General features: G+C 37.5%; 1 protein-coding gene across 1 annotated transcript in view; it reads right to left on the minus strand.

Moving 5' to 3' along the window:
• LOC117407251 (1,4-alpha-glucan-branching enzyme-like) overlaps positions 1-19,294 on the minus strand; it is a 267,703-nt gene that overhangs the window by 192,985 nt on the left and 55,424 nt on the right. The window contains exon 3 of the mRNA XM_059029676.1: positions 12,335-12,450. Within this exon, the coding sequence (XP_058885659.1) occupies positions 12,335-12,450 (116 nt within the window). The remainder of the gene's footprint in view (positions 1-12,334; positions 12,451-19,294) is intronic.

Here is a 19,294-nt window from a genome sequence, read left to right on the forward strand (position 1 = left end):
TAGACATGTATTTAACGAGGGATTGTACTGAACACACTGGGTCACCAGGCGTTTCAAACATGCTGCCTCGAAGTATAGCTTTATTTCTCTCAGTTGCATCAGCATGTTTTTTTGCGTGTGTAGGTTAGAGTTGCATATCTCAAGCCATTTTCGGCTTTATTTACTTTTTAAGCGTTTGCGGGCAACACTCACAGACCTTCTCTGCCTCGACGGGCAAAGTGTAGCTGTATATCAAACCACACTTTATACAGAAGCCCTCTTGGTTCATTGGTAGTTAAGATGCCAGATGTTTTAAGTTTCTGTAGGTCAGGTTCAGAGATGAATTCATGTTTTTTGGATTTGTCTTTTCCACCCCTGCACATTTTTTTAATCACCCTTACAAAAACCGTGGTAACTGTGGTACAATGTTTGCCGTGGTAAACTCAACATTGTATGTATGGTTAAATTTCTGCTATAGGGGAGATTATTAAGATGCCTATTAATGCCTGCTCTGATTGAGATGTAACTTGGCACATTGTATTGGTTTCCTTTGGCCTGTCTTAAAGAAGCATAAAAGTGCCTAAGTCGCTCATTTAACAGTGTCGTGCTATCCGTTTCAAATTCTGTATTATGGGCTTTTCAGTTTACCAGTTTTTAAAAACCGATACTGACCATTTAGTTTGTTGTCTTGTTCTTAGTTCATTTTTTCGCAGTTCTAAGTTTTGAAGCTTATGTTCCTGTACGTTGATATGTCTTTCTTTATTAGTTTTAGTACTGGGAATTTGTTGTTGCAGATGTTCGGCAGCTGGATTATTTGTAGACAATGAGGATGGCAAATTTACCCATTCCAGTATTGATATGTTTCTGAATAAATCAAAAATTGACATTCACTGTATCAATGTTTATGTAGCTTTTTAAAGTATGTTATCAGATTAGTTGTAGATTAGAATGTTAAGGGAAAAAGTCTGTATTTATGTGCAGATTGATTTAAAATTTAATTCACAGTTAAGCACTTCAATGTTCCAGCGGGCATCTATGCAAAATAGAAGCCTGTTAGATCTGGAAGCTGATTGGCTGTTCACACTCAATCATTTTCTAATTTGTATTATACATCTGCTTGGAAAAATACAGCTCTCTGATTGGTTAGCTGCCACAACAGACACATCACCTTTGATTAAAATTACTCCGCCACTTACCTGTCCTAATTCTACAACATGTAATATCTTAAAGTCAGCCTTTTTCAATCCACTGCTGGATGAAGGCCTCCCCAAGATTTTTCCACAAAAGCCTGTCTGCTGCATCCCTCATCCATGTTGCTCTGGTGTGTTTTCTAATTTCATCTTGTCATCTTCCTAGAGGTCATCTTCTTGGTCACTTTATATCTCTTGGGATCCAGCCTAGTATCTCCTTGGTCCAGCGATGGTCTGTTGTCTTTGTGACATGTCCGGCCCACTGCCATTTCAGTTTGTTTGCTCTTTTAATAACATTGTATACTTTTGTTTGTGCTCTTATCCATTCCTTCCTTTTCTTGTCTCTTCTTGTTACTCCCAGCATGCATCATTCCATACTCCGTTGAGTCGTTTGTAATTTGAGTCATTTTTGCATTGAGGGTCCAGTTTTCGCATCCGTAAGTTAGCCCTGGCAGCACGCATTGGTCGAAGACTTTCCTCTTGAGGCATAAGGGTAGTTTCCCTTTCAGAACCATGCTGAATCTTCCAAAGGCACTCCAGCCCATTTTTGCTCTTCTGTTGATTTCGCACATTTGGTTCTCTGTTGCCGAAACTAACTGTCCTAAGTATACGCAGTTATTGACTTCTTCAAGCTTGATGCCATTGACTTCAATTGTCTGTGGAGTGGTATATTTATTGACTATGACTTGAGTCTTCTTCAGGTTCATTTTCAAGCCCACTTTGATGCTAGCCTTGTGTAGTTCTTGTATTCTTGTTTGTAATTCTTCTGGGCACGTTGTAAATATGAGGATATTGTCAGCAAATCGTAGGTGATCCAAGTAGGCTCCATTGATCTTCAGTCCCTTATTATCCCACTCCAGTGTTTTGAAAATGTCTTCTGGGGTGGCCGTGAAGAGCTTTGGGGAAATGTTATCTCCTTGATGAACTCCTTTTTCAATCTTGATTTTGTTGCTGTTTTTATGGAGTTGTAGTGTCAGCATGGGTCATAATATCATTCTGTGTATGAAATTAACAGAGTTGAACTATACAAGGGGGATCTTAAGCCATTCACATCTCTGTCTCTACTTGGTTTCTGCTCACAAACTTCCCCAGTGACAAAGAATGCTTTTAGAAAGAGTCATGAACTAACTGCTGGACAAGTGTTATCTTTTCCTATCATTGAATGAATCATTTAGGTGCCAGCAGTATTTTGCAGTGACACTTTGACACTTCGGACAGAGAACAGCACCCCTCAAATATAGCCGACAGGGGTTGAAACCATGGATCAATTGAGAACAATGGGCTGCCTCTGAACGAGAATAACCAATGAGAAACATCCCACGTGGACTTGCGCACAGCCCAAAATAACCAAACTAACCAATCACAGGGTGGAAGTCGTGACAACAAAACCAGCCGCACGACTTTCAGAAAAGTTCTTTCCAGGCAAGAGAAAGAAGTGAGCTCCACCCACTAGAAGTGGCTTGGAGTTTGGAGGAACAAAATGGAAGCTAAACTGCTCTGAAGAAAGTTTCTGCATCATGGGAGCATAAGTTCTCGAATTCATGGAAGGCAAGGAAGAACCAATGTTCTGAAGAATGGCTAAAATCAGCTTTGAAGAGAGCCGTAGCTCTTTGCCCTACGAGAGACTGAAACAGTAAATGGAAACATCGCCAGCAGCTGGACCTAAGGTCATGTACTAGCCATACAGAAGAAATGCAACAAGAACACTTCTATGAACTGCATAACTTTTCAATTGCAACGCATTATCTGAAATGAGTTATGTCTGATCAACTGAACTATTTCAAGTTGGAAAACTGCCAACAACAACTATAATGCTGCAAGACTTGGAGATCAACAAGCTGATCTCCATTTGAAAATAATTATTTGTTTATTGCGAGCCTACGCAACAATGCGTACTTCAAACAAAGTACCATCTTCTTTCATTGGGACTTCAGATCCAAAGAGCTGCAGTGTTCATCAACACAGATTGACTTATTTGTATGGAAATCGATAAGTATTCAACATCTAATATTAAATACTTTATGACTCGCGAAAGTAACTGAAGCAAATGCCATAAAGTTAAGTGGATAAACTGTTCTAGGGATAGACGATAACTTCATGTTTTAGAGTGTGTAAGAAATGTATTTTGTCTGTTGAAATGTGCAACTCAAAGGAGTTACCTCGAAATGCAGAGAATTTGATCATTGGCCCATTTCTGAGTTAATTTGAATATATAATCAACTGAAGTTGATAACATATTATTAGTTTGGTACATCACATCTAAACTAAACTAACACGGTAAAACTAATTTGCTAAATTAGGTGCTGGAATGTTCCATTCTGAATGGGAAGTTGAATTAATTCTCGTGCATATTGACATGATCGATTACAATGAGAAACGGATACTGAAAATACTAATGCAAAGTAGACACTGTGTGATAAGCCATATTCAATATTACTATATTAACCATGTATGCCAATTATGTTATGGTCATTGTAATAGTTTGACTATGGAATCAATGAACTGTACACTATTGACGCATCTCTAACCAATAGCCTTTTCTTTCTGTAATATTAGATTAATTGTGCACCCCTTTTTATTCTTAAATAAACTATTGTTTTATATTTCTGACACGCTTTGTGAATGTCGGTTATTGTCTCAGGTAATCCGAGTTCTACATGATCCCGCCAAACTATTATGGTATGTCTCAGTTATTAACATTTGGACGTTTTTAAACAGGGTGCCTAGAGACTATTTTATATTTAAATAAATTTTATATTTAAATAAATAAGGTATACCTAATTCACTACAGAGTCTTACTGTGGATGTTGCATTCTTGTATATGGTGCTGATCAAGTCACTGTCTTTTCAGAGAGCTTAATACAGAACTTGTGTAAACCGAGTCAAAGGCTTTTTCATAGTCGATGAATCCCAAGCAAAGTGGTAGTTCGTACTTGTCGCTGGTTTGAATCACTTGCCGTATAGCTTTAACCCTGTGCGATCCAACCTGGTCCGACATTGCAATTATTCCTATCCGGTCCATTGTCAGACCCTGTCCGACATCATCAAAAAAATGCAAAAAACGGGTTTCTAGTCGTTTCTTCTCCGGAAAAAGCCGAGAAAACCATTCAATGGCCGAGTGGGAGCGACTGGAGCCGAGACAAGCTGATAAAAAAAAAAAATAAATAAAAAAAGGCGTATCTCATGAATAGTCATACTTGCCATTGGCATCCCATATGGGTGGTCATAAGGAAACAAGCTGGATGTTACTGTATCAGCGCACAGAGACTATCACGGACATTTGCAGAGCTTTTTTGAGATGTTGTAGAAATAAAATAATGACTTGGATTGCATTATTGAGGAGTTTGGTGATAAAACGAGTGATCAGGAGATGATTGATCGGTATGTACGACTATTATTATTATTTATTTCTTAGTATATGTGAAAGCGATAGCGAACGAAAGGGTGGGGCGGGGCTGGAGATGCCTAGTGAGTGCTTTTAAACAGCGCATCTAAAATTAACTGCGCGTGTGAAAATAAATTGGACCTGACGCGCCTGACGCACACTTAATAAATGGACTGCAAAGGGTTAAGATGATCCATTGTGCTAAATCCACTTTTGAATCCTGCTTGCTCATTTGATTGTGCCGAGTCAAATTTATCTTGAAGTCTGTTGGTGAGTATCTTGGTAAAAATTTGGTAGATTATAGGAAGTAAGCTAATAGGTCTGTAGTTCTTGAGGTCTTCTTTATCTCCTTTCTTATGTAAAAGTATCGCTGATGCATTGTTCCAGTCATTTAGCACTTTATTTTGCTTAATATAATCTGTAAAAATATGCAACAGTATTTTTGTAATTTCTTCACCTCCTTCTTTCATGATGTCAATCGTTATGCCGTCTTCTTGGGAAAAACTGGGCTTTGTTATTACCATATTTGTTATTTGTGGTTAGAGAAGTGCTCCAAGCATCCACAGGGTTTTCACCCTTTGAATTGTTGGATATTGCAAAAGAAACTTGGGAACAGGAACCGTCACCATTTAGGAGTGTGATCGAATATGTTTCACAAATGCAGGATTGCATTGCAGCTGTGATACCCATTGTAATAGAGCATATGAGGCAAGCCCAGGAAGCCCAAAAGACCTCCTATAATCATACTACCACAGTCAGGGTATTCCAGCCCGGGGATAGGGTTTTGGTGTTGGTCCCCTTGGTAGAAAGCAAGTTTTTAGCCAATTGGCGGGGCCCGAACGAGGTGATTGAACAAGTTGGGGAAGTAAACTACAAAGTAAGGCAGCCAGGTAGGAGAAACCGGAACAAATAGATCACATCAACCTGTTAAAAGCTTGGAAAGAGGGAGGCCTTAGTAGTGGTAAAGTCTTTGTCACAACCCAAACCCTCAGTAAGGACATACAAGACTATCGAACCATCATATATCCAGGCATTTTTAAGCAAGGAATAAAAAAAAGCAATAAAGATGTATTTTCCACAGTACCAGGGAAAATGGACATCTTTAAACATGATATTGTGACTGACGTGGGGCAAAGAACAAGTCTCAAGCCATATCGTGTGCCAGAAGCCAGAAGAAAGGCTATCAATAGTGAGGTAAAGAAAATGCTGTGCAGATTGGGACACGCACCTCTCTAAAGTACAGGGGGGGCAGGCTTAACCGCTAACCCAGCTAAGTGTGCCATAGGTCTGGAGGAAGCTAAATATTGTGGGTATACTATTGGCCAAGGGTTAATAAAGTCTCAAACTAGTACACTGGAAGCCATACAAAAGGTGGCCGAGGCCCATAAACAAAAAGACAGAAGGGTTCACCTCAATACATTTATTTGCTCAAAGAGTCAGCTGCCCATTTTTATTAAAATAAAAAGCTCCTTCGATCTGCAGTGATCGTCTGACTGTTTAACCCTCTATATCTCACGTAGTTTAAAGAAGTACATTGGGAAGACACTGCTGTTTTGTATTATATTTTTTAAACCAACGCATGTGTCTACATTGTAAGTACAGGGGTAAATTGTATAGTGTTATTTGCAGCTGCGGTAAGAATCCAAGCGTACAACTTTTATCTTCCAAAATAGACAGCTCTTTTATTTAGCAAATAGAATGAACAGCAACACTCATCAGTGCAAGGGGCTGATCTTAGCAGACAGTCAGAGCATACCAGGAGAAATGCCATAATTCCTCTATTGGAAAATATACTTGAACTTTGACCCATTCGACTCCTCGAGACCACTTTCAATTCAAACACAAAACGTCTCGTTTTCAATCACTCGACAACACCGACAGTAGAGAAATGTTCATTAATGAACAACAAAATGAGAATATGTTAAAAAAAAAATGATGTAAATCTGGTACATTCGTATCTCAGAGAAACTAGAATGGAACAGGAAATTAAAGACATTCCTGTCAATGACTTTCAAAATTTCAATCACTCAATAACACCCACAATTCATGTTTTTTAGGCACTTAACAAATCTGTCTCAGTGAAGATTTACAATCAGCCTGCACCAACGGGAGCACCAACCAAGCGAGCAACACAAATCTTCGACTTCAAAAAAAGCACACACTTTGAAACACACATTCTTTAAAATACGTTACTTTTTTGCAGTTCGTTATCTACCCAGTTTAATTCACAGTTCCTGAACTATCAAAAATAAAAGTAGATTTAAGATTCTTTAATATTGATTAATGTATGTTACTATTATTCATTAAATTCACTTGCAATTTGAACCTTAACATCTGTGTATTGTCTTTTTTTATTACAGATACTAATATCCATGTATTGTAAAAAACAATAGATGGGCTTCAGTGAGTTAAAGGAAAATAACTCCATCTCGGGTTTCTGTGACACTTTATAAAGCACTCGACCTAACGGTCTCGTAGTTTATGACGTCACATAAACTCCCCAGATGGAATTTTTTTCCTGTAGCTCACTGAAGCCCATTATCTTTATCTCTCTCTCTCTCTGATAAAATCATTTCTGATACATGTAAAAAATGTTCGTCTGGATATTTGTCCCAGCACTACTTTCAAAGACTGTTTGGTATTCTGTCCTAAACCAGCAGTTTGTGAGTCCCTAATTGTTGTGACAATGTATATGTTAAATAAACAGGAAAAAAAAAGAAATGTGGTAATCAGATTATTCTGCCTTTTATTGCCTTTTATTGTACAATTCAGTAGAGCGAACACTGTAAAGGGGCACTTGAGATAAAAACTCCAGACCAGAATGGGTACAGTTTCAAAAAAAGTTTAAAACCCCCTGATCTATATAAAATACAGCAGGAACCAGGGTCAGGGAACCAAGCTACTGATAATGGGTCAATTTGATTAACCCCTAATCTGCCTGGATGAGCCATAGCTGGATTTTATTGGCGCATTTTACAGCTCTGTCTTGTATTTTCTTAGCAACCTATTTTCAGCAGCAATGCCATAAATACCCTATGAAAAGAGAAACTAAGCACCAGACACTAATAGCGATGTTTTTGAAACCATTAAAACTATATTAGTTTCTTAGAGAAATTCAAACATTGTAAAAAACATCAAAGTTAATTGTGTACTTACAGTCACTGAGCTGCCATAACTTTAGCAGAAGTTCTAAAAACTCATATGACCTCAAAACTTTTTTATTCGCTAGGGTCATTTGTAACATTTGGTAACTTCTGCATGACATCCCACTGTAGTAATTGCATATTTGACACACCTGGCAAATCACAGCATACAAGTCTTGGAAGGGGGATAGAAGATTCTGATACTCCCATGACATTATGCCTAGTGCCCAGAAGCAATCTGCTAACTAAATTAACTTTGAGAAATTTTACAAAATCAACCAAAAAGAATTTGGGAGGCCAAGGAAATCTTATTTAAAAGTGTATTTCCACAACACTAGAGGTAAATAAGCTGGGCAATGAACTTCTATTAAATAAAAGTACCATAAAAATCGTTTTATAGGTCACACTGGGGTAAAAGTGCCACAAAGTATCTTTTTCCTACATGCTCAACACCTATAAATAAAGAAAGATGCTCAGGTTTAGTTACAAAATAACCCTTGTTTGCAACATTTGATTCCATTAATAGTTTTACAGTGTTTTTTTTGTTTTTAAACTGCTAGAAACTATTAATTTTTCAAAATTTAAAAAGTAATAATTAACAGGAGCGTAAAATCAAGTTATACATCCTACATCACATCTGTATTAACCTACCGGTATTTTATTTTAGCTTATCAAGTACCCAAATAAGTTCAAGAACATATCTTCTTTGCTTTCTTTCCAAAACCATACTTAGACAATAGTTCCTGTTGCATTGGCTTTTACAAATGTGTTGTATTAATTCAAATTTAAAGGAAAAGTATTAAACAGCACTGCTTGCATCAATTTAAAAAAAAAAAAAAAAAAAAAAAAAAAAAAAACTACAGTGCCGAGAAAAAGTTTGTGAACCCCAATGATAATTATGGAAATTCCATAGTTTTACCATGATAGCCTTCTTGAATCAAAACCAGTCTTTTCTTAAATATCCAATAGGGTTTATAATAACAAATTCCATGTCTTTTGAAACAAAATGATGTATGAATTAGACAAACAATGAGTAATTAAGATTCAGGTTATGTGAAAAAGTAAGTGAACCCCTGGTTTTAGCAGCTCAATTAAGGGGATAATTAGAATCAGGTGTTTAAATAATTAGGTAGATCTTCAGGGGTGAGTTTGGGAGGCCCCATCCTATTTAAAGTTCAGAAACTTTGTGAGTTTGGTCTTCACCATACAGGTGTGTGGAAACACGCATGCCACGATCAAAAGAAACTCTGAGGACCTCAGAAAAACAGTTATTGATGCTCATCAGTCTAGAAAGGGTTACAAAACCATTTCTAAGGATTTGGGGCTCCACCAATCCACTGTCAGACAGAATGGAGAAAGTTTCTACAAATGGAGAAAGTTCAAGACCACAGTCACTCTACCCAGGAGCGGTCGTCCTACCAAAATCTCTCCAAGACCAAACCTAATGTGAGTGTTCATGACTCAACTATCAGAAAAAGACTGAACAAGAATGGTGTTCATGGAAGGACAGCCAGGAGGAAACCACTAAAAAGAACATTGCTGCCCGTCTGAAGTTTGCCAAAGAGCACATAGATGACCCACAAGACTTCTGGAACAATGTTCTCTGGACAGACGAGTCATAGGTAGAACTTTTTGGCCTCAATGAGAAACATTATGTTTGGCGAAAACCAAGCACTGCGTTCGAACAGAAGAAAATCATCCCAACCGTCAAGCATGGTGGTGGGAGTGGGATGGTTTGGGGCTGCTTTGCTGCCTCAGGATCTGGACGACTTGCCATCATTGACACAACCATGAATTCTGCATTGTATCAGAAGATTCTAGAGGAGAATGTCAGGCCATTCGTCCGTGAGCTGAAGCTGAACCTAAAGTGGGTCATGCAGCAAGACAATGATCCTAAACATACAAGCAGATCTACAAAAGAATGGCTGCAGAAAAAGAAATTCACATTTTAGAATGGCCTAGTCAAAGTCCTGACCTAAACCCCATCGAAATGTTGTGGCAGAACCTGAAGCGAGCTGTCCATGCAAGGAAGCCCTCAAATGTCACCAAGTTGAAGCAGTTCTGTAAGGAGGAATGGGCCAAAACTCCTCAAAACCGATGTGAGAGACTGACCAACAGTTACAGGAAACGCTTAGTTGAAGTCTTTGCTGCTCAAGGGGGTGCCACCAGTTACTGAATCTAAAGGTTCACATACTTTTTCACACATGGATATTGAATGTTGAATCATTTGTGGATAAATAAATGTTGAAAAAGTATCATGTTTTAGTGTCATTTGTTTAATCAGGTTATCTTTATCTATTATTAGGACTTAGATGAAGATCTAATAACTTAAATCAGTGCACCATTTAATAACCAGTAAACAAAACAATTTTAGTGTTGCATACGGTGCAGAACAATTGCATTCAATTTCCAGCTCTACAAATACATTCATTTTGTTTTGTTAAATCAAAACCATAACCACACACATATTTTACAAGTGTACTGCTGTGTTGCACTGACATGTAAAACAAGTTACAGTATGTATTAAAGTCATTCAAAGTACTCCATTCAAACAAAATGTTTCTCCATCGGGCCATAAACACTTTCCTCCTATCAGCTCGTTTTTCTTTCGCCATTTTAAGTTTGTCTGTTTCGTCTCCAGTCACGTACTGTTTTTTAAGCACTGCGATTAACATGTATTCAAACCTGTTGAGTAGCATTTTCTTTTTTTTCTTACTGTCCTATAGTGATGTGCAGTTCGTGAACAATTTGTTCTTCTTGAACGACTCATTACGGTCAATCATGGGAATCGGATCAGAGTCCCATCTGAATTGGTTCTTTTAATTCACCCAATAAACGAATTGTGTGACACACAGGAGTAGAGTTACCAGCCTAACAAAACTCATGAAATGAATCAGAAATGCTCGTGTCCAGCTGATTCGTTGTAACATTGAAACCGGGTTGTCTATCTACTTGTTGAGAGTTATGAAACTGAACCATATGTTCTAAAATTAAAATATCAACCATTGCATTTAAAAAAAAAAACATTTTATTTTAGTTGTAGAACCATAATGCCCCAAACATTATATATCACTGTAAAAGGAGACCACCTCAGCAACCAGGAAACTCGACTCACTGTATAATAAAGTTGTTAAAATGGGAGTGGGAAGATGATAACTAAAATGATAAACATGACTTGTGTAACCATTAAATTAAACAGGTTTAGTTTTAACTGAGAAAGTATTAATTGAATTCATTTTTGTTTCATGTCTAACTAGGTGAACAATATAATGTTCTAAATACAAGGATAGCGCTTTTTTTTCTAGAATAGTATCAAAGGTCACATTTAAAACCAAACTGCATTGCTCAACCAAATACAGTACCTTGGACTTGCATATAGCCTAAAATGAAGTAAATGATGGGTGGGGCTGAAAGATTTGACCATCATTTAAGAACCAAGAGACACGTATCATTGCTAAAGGTTCTAGAAAATGTCTGCCTCAAGTACTTTTTTTAAACCCAAATGAAATTCACTCATGTAATGGTCTACATTTTCCCCAGCCATGTTCCACAAACATGCTCACAGATTAGCCTTGCTTTAAAATGGCTTTGCATCCAGCATTATGCACCAAAATTGTATTAATAAAAAAAGAAATCTTATGTGCAGAGTACTTATACTGTATGAGGAAGACATTTACAGAACCAATGAAAATAAATTACAATTTAATCTACGTGCATTTCTTTTATTATTCAATAATATAATGGACAATGCAGATGTGGTTGATCCTTCATTAAATTGGTCCAAAAAAGTACTCATTTTACCAATGAAAAAACAAAACAAGAAAGAAGCTAAGCGCTATGACTTTCTGGTTTGTCAAAAGAGGAGAAACAAGCTGGAATGGTTAGCAGTTGTAGTGATTTTCAATATGTGGTTTAGATTTCCATGTGCAGTACTAATAATATGGACCCCTGCCCTATCCATTCAAGTATACATAACATTTTGTTGACAATTTCGAGACAGGGGATATTTCAAACAAGATAATCATCATAATGGATTTTGCCTTTCACATCAAGAAGCTCACAGATGATGTTGAACAGCAAAATCCAGAGATAAAGGTAGTGATACTAATGCAAATTCTAATGTAATGACACATCAGTATTCCCATTTCAGAGTTGAGGCAATTAGAAGCTCAAAGCCACTACAGACATTACTGAGTCATATGAAGACGATATAATTTGGCTGATAGAAAAATAAAAATAAAATAAAAAACATGTTTTAATTTTATTTTAAAATTACATTTGGAATGGGCTGTGTACATGTAACTAAAAAAATAATTTCATTATGAATGATTTATAAAATAAAAGATGGCCTTTTGTTCAAGACACCAAATTACATTAAATATTTTAATACAAGTAGTATTTATTTATTTATTTATTTATTTTTACATTTTTTTTTTTTTTTACAGTATCTCCCTGTATAGGAATTCTCCACGAACCAAGCACAAGGCAAGATAAAACTGATCTTCTTGATGTACTATGACAAATAGACAGGTGGAAGAATGTGATTATATGGTGGTGTTCTCAAGACAGACACAGCACAAAATAAAAGATACAATTCTCAATGGAAAATTTAAATAAAATAATAAAAGGTACTATACCTTGAGTATTGATCCATGGGGGACAGCAGGAGATTTATCTACTTTGGGAGGAACAATCAGATCCCACTTTCCATGCTCTCGTTTGTTGTAAGGGTGAGAGGAAGTATTCCATTCATCTGTAAAAAAAAAAAAAAAGAAAAGAAAAAGAAAATTATATATATATATATATATATATAATCTGGAATAAAATAAGTACATAAAAAACAGTATTTACCTTTTTGGGGATCTAATAAACTGAACTAGTATCTAATTACAAAAGTAATTACACTATGTAACACAATTTTTGTTCCTGGGTAGTAAGTGTTATTTCCTAATTGCTTATGCCTCAAAAGTATAGAAAATGGATATTATTCCCCACAAACTTTGCTTTTGTGACCGGGACAGTGTTATTTTGAAATTTACCTATTTCCAATGAGAAAACGGGCGAATTTGTGTCTTTTCGTTCACATCAAGTCAGAAAAAAACAACATATGAATCCAAATTAACATGTATTTATACTAAAGTAATACCAAAATGACTACAAAAGACTTAGAAGCGAGTAGTTTTTCGAGATTTACGATTATACTGTAAATCACTTTCACGAATCAGCCCCCAAATGTAGTCTCCCATCATGTTCTCGTTATACTGTCCTTGGTAGCGGCGTTCAAAGTCCAGTATATCCTGGTGGAAGCGCTCGCCTTGCTCCTCCGAGTACGCTCCCATGCCCTCCTTGAATTTATCAAGATGAGCATCAAGGATATGGACTTTGAGGGACATCCTACAGCCCATTGTGCCGTAGTTCTTCACCAGAGTCTCAACCAGCTCCACATAGTTTTCGGCCTTGTGATTGCCCAGGAAGCCCCGAACCACTGCGACAAAGCTGTTCCAAGCCGCTTTCTCCTTACTAGTAAGCTTCTTGGGGAATTCATTGCACTCCAGGATCTTCTTTATCTGTGGTCCGACGAAGACACCGGCTTTGACCTTTGCCTCAGACAGCTTAGGGAAGAAGTCTTGAAGGTACTTGAAGGCTGCCGACTCCTTATCTAGAGCTCTGACAAATTGTTTCATAATGCCCAATTTGATGTGCAGTGGTGGCATCAGCACCTTCCGGGGGTCCACCAGTGGCTCCCACTTGACGTTGTTCCTCCCCACAGAGAACTCGGTCCGCTGTGGCCAGTCCCACCTGTGGTAGTGCTGTGCCTTGGTGTCCCTGCTGTCCCAAAGGCAAAGATAGCAGGGAAACTTGGTAAAACCGCCTTGGAGACCCATCAGGAATGCCACCATTTTGAAGTCTCCTATGACCTTGATGCCATCTCAGAAAATGCAGATATGTATCCACTTAGGCAGCTGGAACTAAACTGAACTGGTGGGCTTAAGGCCCCTGTATTTATACTACTATTTATATTACTGGAAAGTTCTAGAAGTTACTCCAAGTTTACTCAGCACTGAATCTATCTGGAATGTTCTGGAAAATAGGTAAATTTCAAAATATCACTGTCCTGGTCACAAAAGCAAAGTTTGTGGGGAATAATAGCCATTTTCTATACTTTTGAAGCATAAGCAATTAGGAAATAACACTTACTACCCAGGAACCAAAGAAAAAAAAAAAATTGTTACACAGTGTTATAAATGTAAAAAATGAACATTTGAAATAATAATAATAATAATAATAATAATAATAATAATAATAATAATAATAATAATAATAATAATAATAATAATAATAAAAAATAATAGGCATATTCCATCAATAAAATCTCACCATATAAACTTCTGTATCTAGAATCCTACAAATAATTCAAGGAAAGTAATATTGTGGTGATGTCTTTAATATAAACTGAAGTCTATGCATGGCCAAATTACCCAATATCAGTAATAAAGTTTATTTTTTCTCTTTCTGCAGACCATAAGCAGTACTGTAGCTTTCAGTACAGAAACCAGGGTCCTGTTTTGTAAAAGGTTTTCAGTCATTTCAATTATAAAACTGTATATAACTGGTATGACTGTTTTCAAATATAGCAGGCAAATATTTTTATTAAAACTAAGCTTGCAAAATCCAAATAACATAAATCAATATAATTCAAGAAAAAACTAAAAACTTATACAAAAATGAAGGCATATAATAAAGTTTATTTACAGCACGTTAACCTACAACAAAACCGCTTATAGTCTACCTAATGGACATATCCTTTAACTTTTCACCCATTGGCTGTTAGGAGCTCTGTAGGATAAAACACGTAAAGCAGTCCTCTACAATCTATTTAACATACATCTAGAGTGCAAAGTTCTGTTTTATTTATTGTTGGATCATAGGTTGTTTTCATAATGGGGTTTCTCATTATTAAATCAAATACAAATCTGCCAACGGTTTACAAGATTTGAAAATGAATAGTCCAAGGAGGTGCTGTATCTCTAAATCTGACCTCCTTTTCTTTCCCTCCTCCTCCCCCTCCTCTGATCTCTCTATCTCTGTTCCTCTGGAATCTACCACACTCTCTCCCTCTTCCTCAGCTAAGAACCTTGGAGTCACCCTGGACCCCTGCCTCTCTTATTCCCAGCACATCTCCACTCTGGCACGCACTTGCCGATTCTTCCTGAGCAACATCCGAAGAATCCGACCCTTCCTCACCAACTATGCTACCCAGCTCCTGGTCCAGGCCCTGGTACTCTCCCGCCTAGACTACTGCAACTCCCTCCTGGCTGGCCTCCCTGCGTCCGCCACCCGTCCGCTCCAGCTCATCCAGAACTCTGCTGCTCGCCTGGTGTTCTCTCTACCTCGCTTCGCCCACGCTACTCCACTACTCCGCTCGCTCCACTGGCTCCCGATCACCGCTCGCATCCAGTTCAAGACTCTTGTACTAGCCTACAGATGCCTTGATCAGACTGCACCCAGCTACCTCCAGACCCTCATCTCTCCCTACACCCCCACTCGACCTCTCCGCTCCGCCTGCACTAGAAGACTGGCTCTACCTCCGCTACGCTCCCCTGCCTGCCGAGCCCGCTCCTTCTCCACCCTTGCTCCGCAGTGGTGGAACGACCTTCCTACAGATGTCAGGACTGCCCAGTCCCTGACCACATTCCGGCGCCTCCTTAAGACTCACCTCTTCAAACAGCACCTGTAGAACTCCTCTGTTGTATCCTGGGACACTATCACCCTTCATTTAAATATGCTTTATTTTGCTCTTATCTGCCCCCTATTTTACTGCATTTAATCCTGTACCTCAGAATATTGTAATCTGCCAAGTGTTTAATCTGTAGTATTTTGTACTTAATCATATCCTGATGTAACTATCACTATTTAATCATATCCTGATGTAACTTTCACTATTATCTGCTGTATTATTGAATTGTGATTTGTCACACTTGAGAATTATTGTATTTCTTGTTCTTATTGTATGACTTATATTGTAACACTTGAATGTATTTGTATTTGCTTGCGATTGTAAGTCGCCCTGGATAAGGGCGTCTGCTAAGAAATAAATAATAATAATCAAGGATTGTAAGTTTGCTCATGTTTCCATCACATTGAACAAGTCCAGTCAGCATATATGCTTAAAGTAATGAAAACACTGTTGTAATTAGCTCATTGCCCACCTTATCCTTTCAAGCTTCCCTCTAGGCGTTCCCTGTCTTTAGGGATTTAAATTATTTCCTCCTTCTGGGTATGTCACAACGTTATGATATTGTAGATTCATCATTATTACCCTTTCTGGTGCCTTCTGCTAATCATAATTATGTTCCCTGAGCTCTGCTTATTTCAGTTTGGTGCTGGAGCAAATATTAAAAGATAAGTCACGAGGTAGCAATCAGAGAATGTCTTTTAAATTGCAGTTAATTAGTCCTTTAGGGGCAATCCCAATGTCTGGAGTTCACTTAATTATTACTCTTTTTCAAAAGGGATATTCTTTGAATGATTATATTGAAGTATAATAAAAAAAATGTAAGACTACATTTTTAATGTGTGTGTGTGTATAATATATATACATATACATATATATATATATATATATATATATATATATATATATACACACACACACACATATATATATATATATATATATATACACACATACACACACACACCCACACACACACCCACACACATATATACAGTCATGTTAACCACATAACCACTGTATGCTTGGGGCTTTCCAATTCTTTGCATAGTTCATCATCTACGGTTCTTGGATCTTTGTTTCAGGTACAGGCAGTAATAGATATGCCTGCATACATGCAATACAGTTATAGTGTTCACGTTTTTCAAATGCCGTTTTAACAAAACTCTACACAAGGATCGCGGGAAATAATTATTCAGAATAAATAATCTGTTGTGTTTGTGTCTGTTAGGCTATGTTTGATGCACATACTCGGGGGTGGATCCAGACTCACATGAAGGGGAGGGGTCAAGACTGTCATGATGGGGGGATACCTGATACGAAACATACCGTTAAAGTAAACAATATTTTGACATTTTTAATGAAGGGGGGTGGGGGGGTCTGAAACCCAAGGTTTAATTCACTTCTGGCAGAATGTATAATCTATCAAAATACATACATTAAGTACAATCTGTGATGGGTTCAGTATAAAGCTTTAATAAATTGTCAAATTAGAATTTCCTTTGCCGACCAAGGACGGGAGCTTCCAGGGGGCGGCACTGAATTGGCTGAGCGCCACCCGGGGGGAGGGAGGGTTAGGTTGGCCAGGGTGTCCTCGGCTCACTGCGCACCAGCGACCCCTGTAGTCTGGCCGGGCACCTGCGGGCTAGCCTGTAATCTGCCCGAGAGCTACGTTGTCCTCCGACGCTGTAGCTCTTGGCTGGCTACAAGATGAGTCCGCAATGTGAAAACAAGCGGTCGGCTGACGGCATACACTTCGGAGGACAGCGTGTGTTCGTCTTCGCCCTCCCGAATCAGCGCAGGGGTGGTAGCGGTGAGCTGAGCATAATAAAATAATTGGCCATTCCAAATTGGGAGAAAATAATAAAAAAATAATTGGCAATGACTGAATTAAAAAAAAAAAAATCTAAGGATAGTTTACAATTATATTATTAATAACAGGAAACAAATCTGCATCTGCCAAACAAATATGGAACATTGGTAAATCGGAATCAGCTCCAAAAAAACACAACTAGGGTGCATCCCTAGTTAGAAGTGCCTGTCAACTTGAGCTATGCAAGTTACGTGGTTTGCAGAGCTGTTCTTTAGAAACACTTTAAGCGCTACATATACTGTAGTATACTACTGGGCTTTTGTATAAATTCAGTTTATATGTGCCATCTGTAATGTGTGTGTATATATATTTATATTATTTTGTGTTGAGGATAACCAGTGATCTCCCTTGCACTTACCCATGGGACAAAATATTTTAAAATCTAACCCTGCTCTGTATACCATAAGTAGGGTATATAGAGGTTATATGAAAACAAAAAAAAAATAACTCATCAATTAGCATCTGTTAAACTTGGAATGATGAAGAGGTTTTCTTTATATTGTAATGAACAGAGCTGTTTTCTAATTATAACAAAGAAACATGTTAATTGTGAAATGTGTTTAGATAAAATGATGATTCAATTGAATTATTTCCACCTTTAGAAAAAGTGCAACCCTCCCTGAGGACAGGACTGGCAAAATCAGTGTGTTACATTTTCTCTTCATTTTACCCTTAAAAATAGAATAGTTTCTGGCCAAGGACTGCCAAGGACAACACTGCATTACAAATTCTACTAGTCTTGGCAGTCCCCACTTTGGATGAGACAAAGAGCAAATGCTCCACACAGTCATTCAGCATTGTTAGTGAATTAATCATACTTAGAGTACCACTGAATTAAAATCCTTAGCATATTTTTAAAGAGGAAACAATTATATATTCAGGGATACCAAGATATGTAGTGAGAAAGTAGTCAGGTATCTGGCAACAAACTCCCCATCTGCAGCTGTGCTGCTTTTCTTAGAAAAAGGAGAATATTTTGTGGTACCATGTTACTCGTGAGATGCATATTTAGCATATTTTTAAAGATCTATTCAGGAGGCCAGTGTACAATGAATTGCAACGTATTGCTAAAGGACAGAAAAGTCTAGGCTAAAACAATCAGCTACCCAATGTCCAAACACCAAGGTAAGAGTAAAGAATGAAAAAAGATCCTTGTGCTTTGCAAAGGGCTTCGTTATTTATTTATTTCAAAAGGGCAGAGTTTTTTATTTGTATTTGCAGTAGCTTCAGTTTTTTGCCTATAAAAACAACTAAACTATAAATCATTTTATCAAGTCAAATGGCAATAATTTGAAACATTGAATAAAAGGTGTCACAAAAATAAATACTGAATGAAGTGGTCTCTAAACCCCTCATACTGTAGGTTTATTGTTATTTTTTTTCCCTAGTTGATCAAAGTAGCTTGCCAGGGCTACTTACAGATCTCTTGGTACGGCTTTAGTTATAGTAGAGAGCTGCGCGAAGTTACATCACAAACGGGATTGTCACTGCTCAAGTCTTGGGAACACAACGTATGGCTTTCGGACAGGTTTTCATGCAAAAATGAAAAATGGTGGTCAATTTGTGCTGCTTTTTAGTGTGAGAAAGCCATTTACTCAGTCTAAGTTGTACCATGTTTTGGCCGCACAATACAGTTACAAGCTCTGAAAAAGTATTCAATTGTTTTAACTTTTTTAGAATTGAATATAGGCCAAGCGACTGTGTTTTAGCATTTATAAACAAATTAAACCTTTATACAATCTAGTATATGCATAAGCATATGCATAACACTCCCATGTACAGTAATCTGTCACGAGTAAGGGCATTTATGTAAAAAGGTAAATCCTGTTTTAAATCCCATTATACACAGCTGTAACAATTACTTTATTCACACAATTACAAGCCAAAAACTAATGCTTTTTGACAACCTGTATTCACAACAGAGTTATGCCCGCGTTACTACTTTTTTTCAAATGATCAATATAGTTCCCAGCTTTGTTGCAACATAAA

Source organism: Acipenser ruthenus, chromosome 9 (genome assembly GCF_902713425.1).
Source record: "Acipenser ruthenus chromosome 9, fAciRut3.2 maternal haplotype, whole genome shotgun sequence".
Lineage (NCBI taxonomy): Eukaryota > Metazoa > Chordata > Actinopteri > Acipenseriformes > Acipenseridae > Acipenser > Acipenser ruthenus.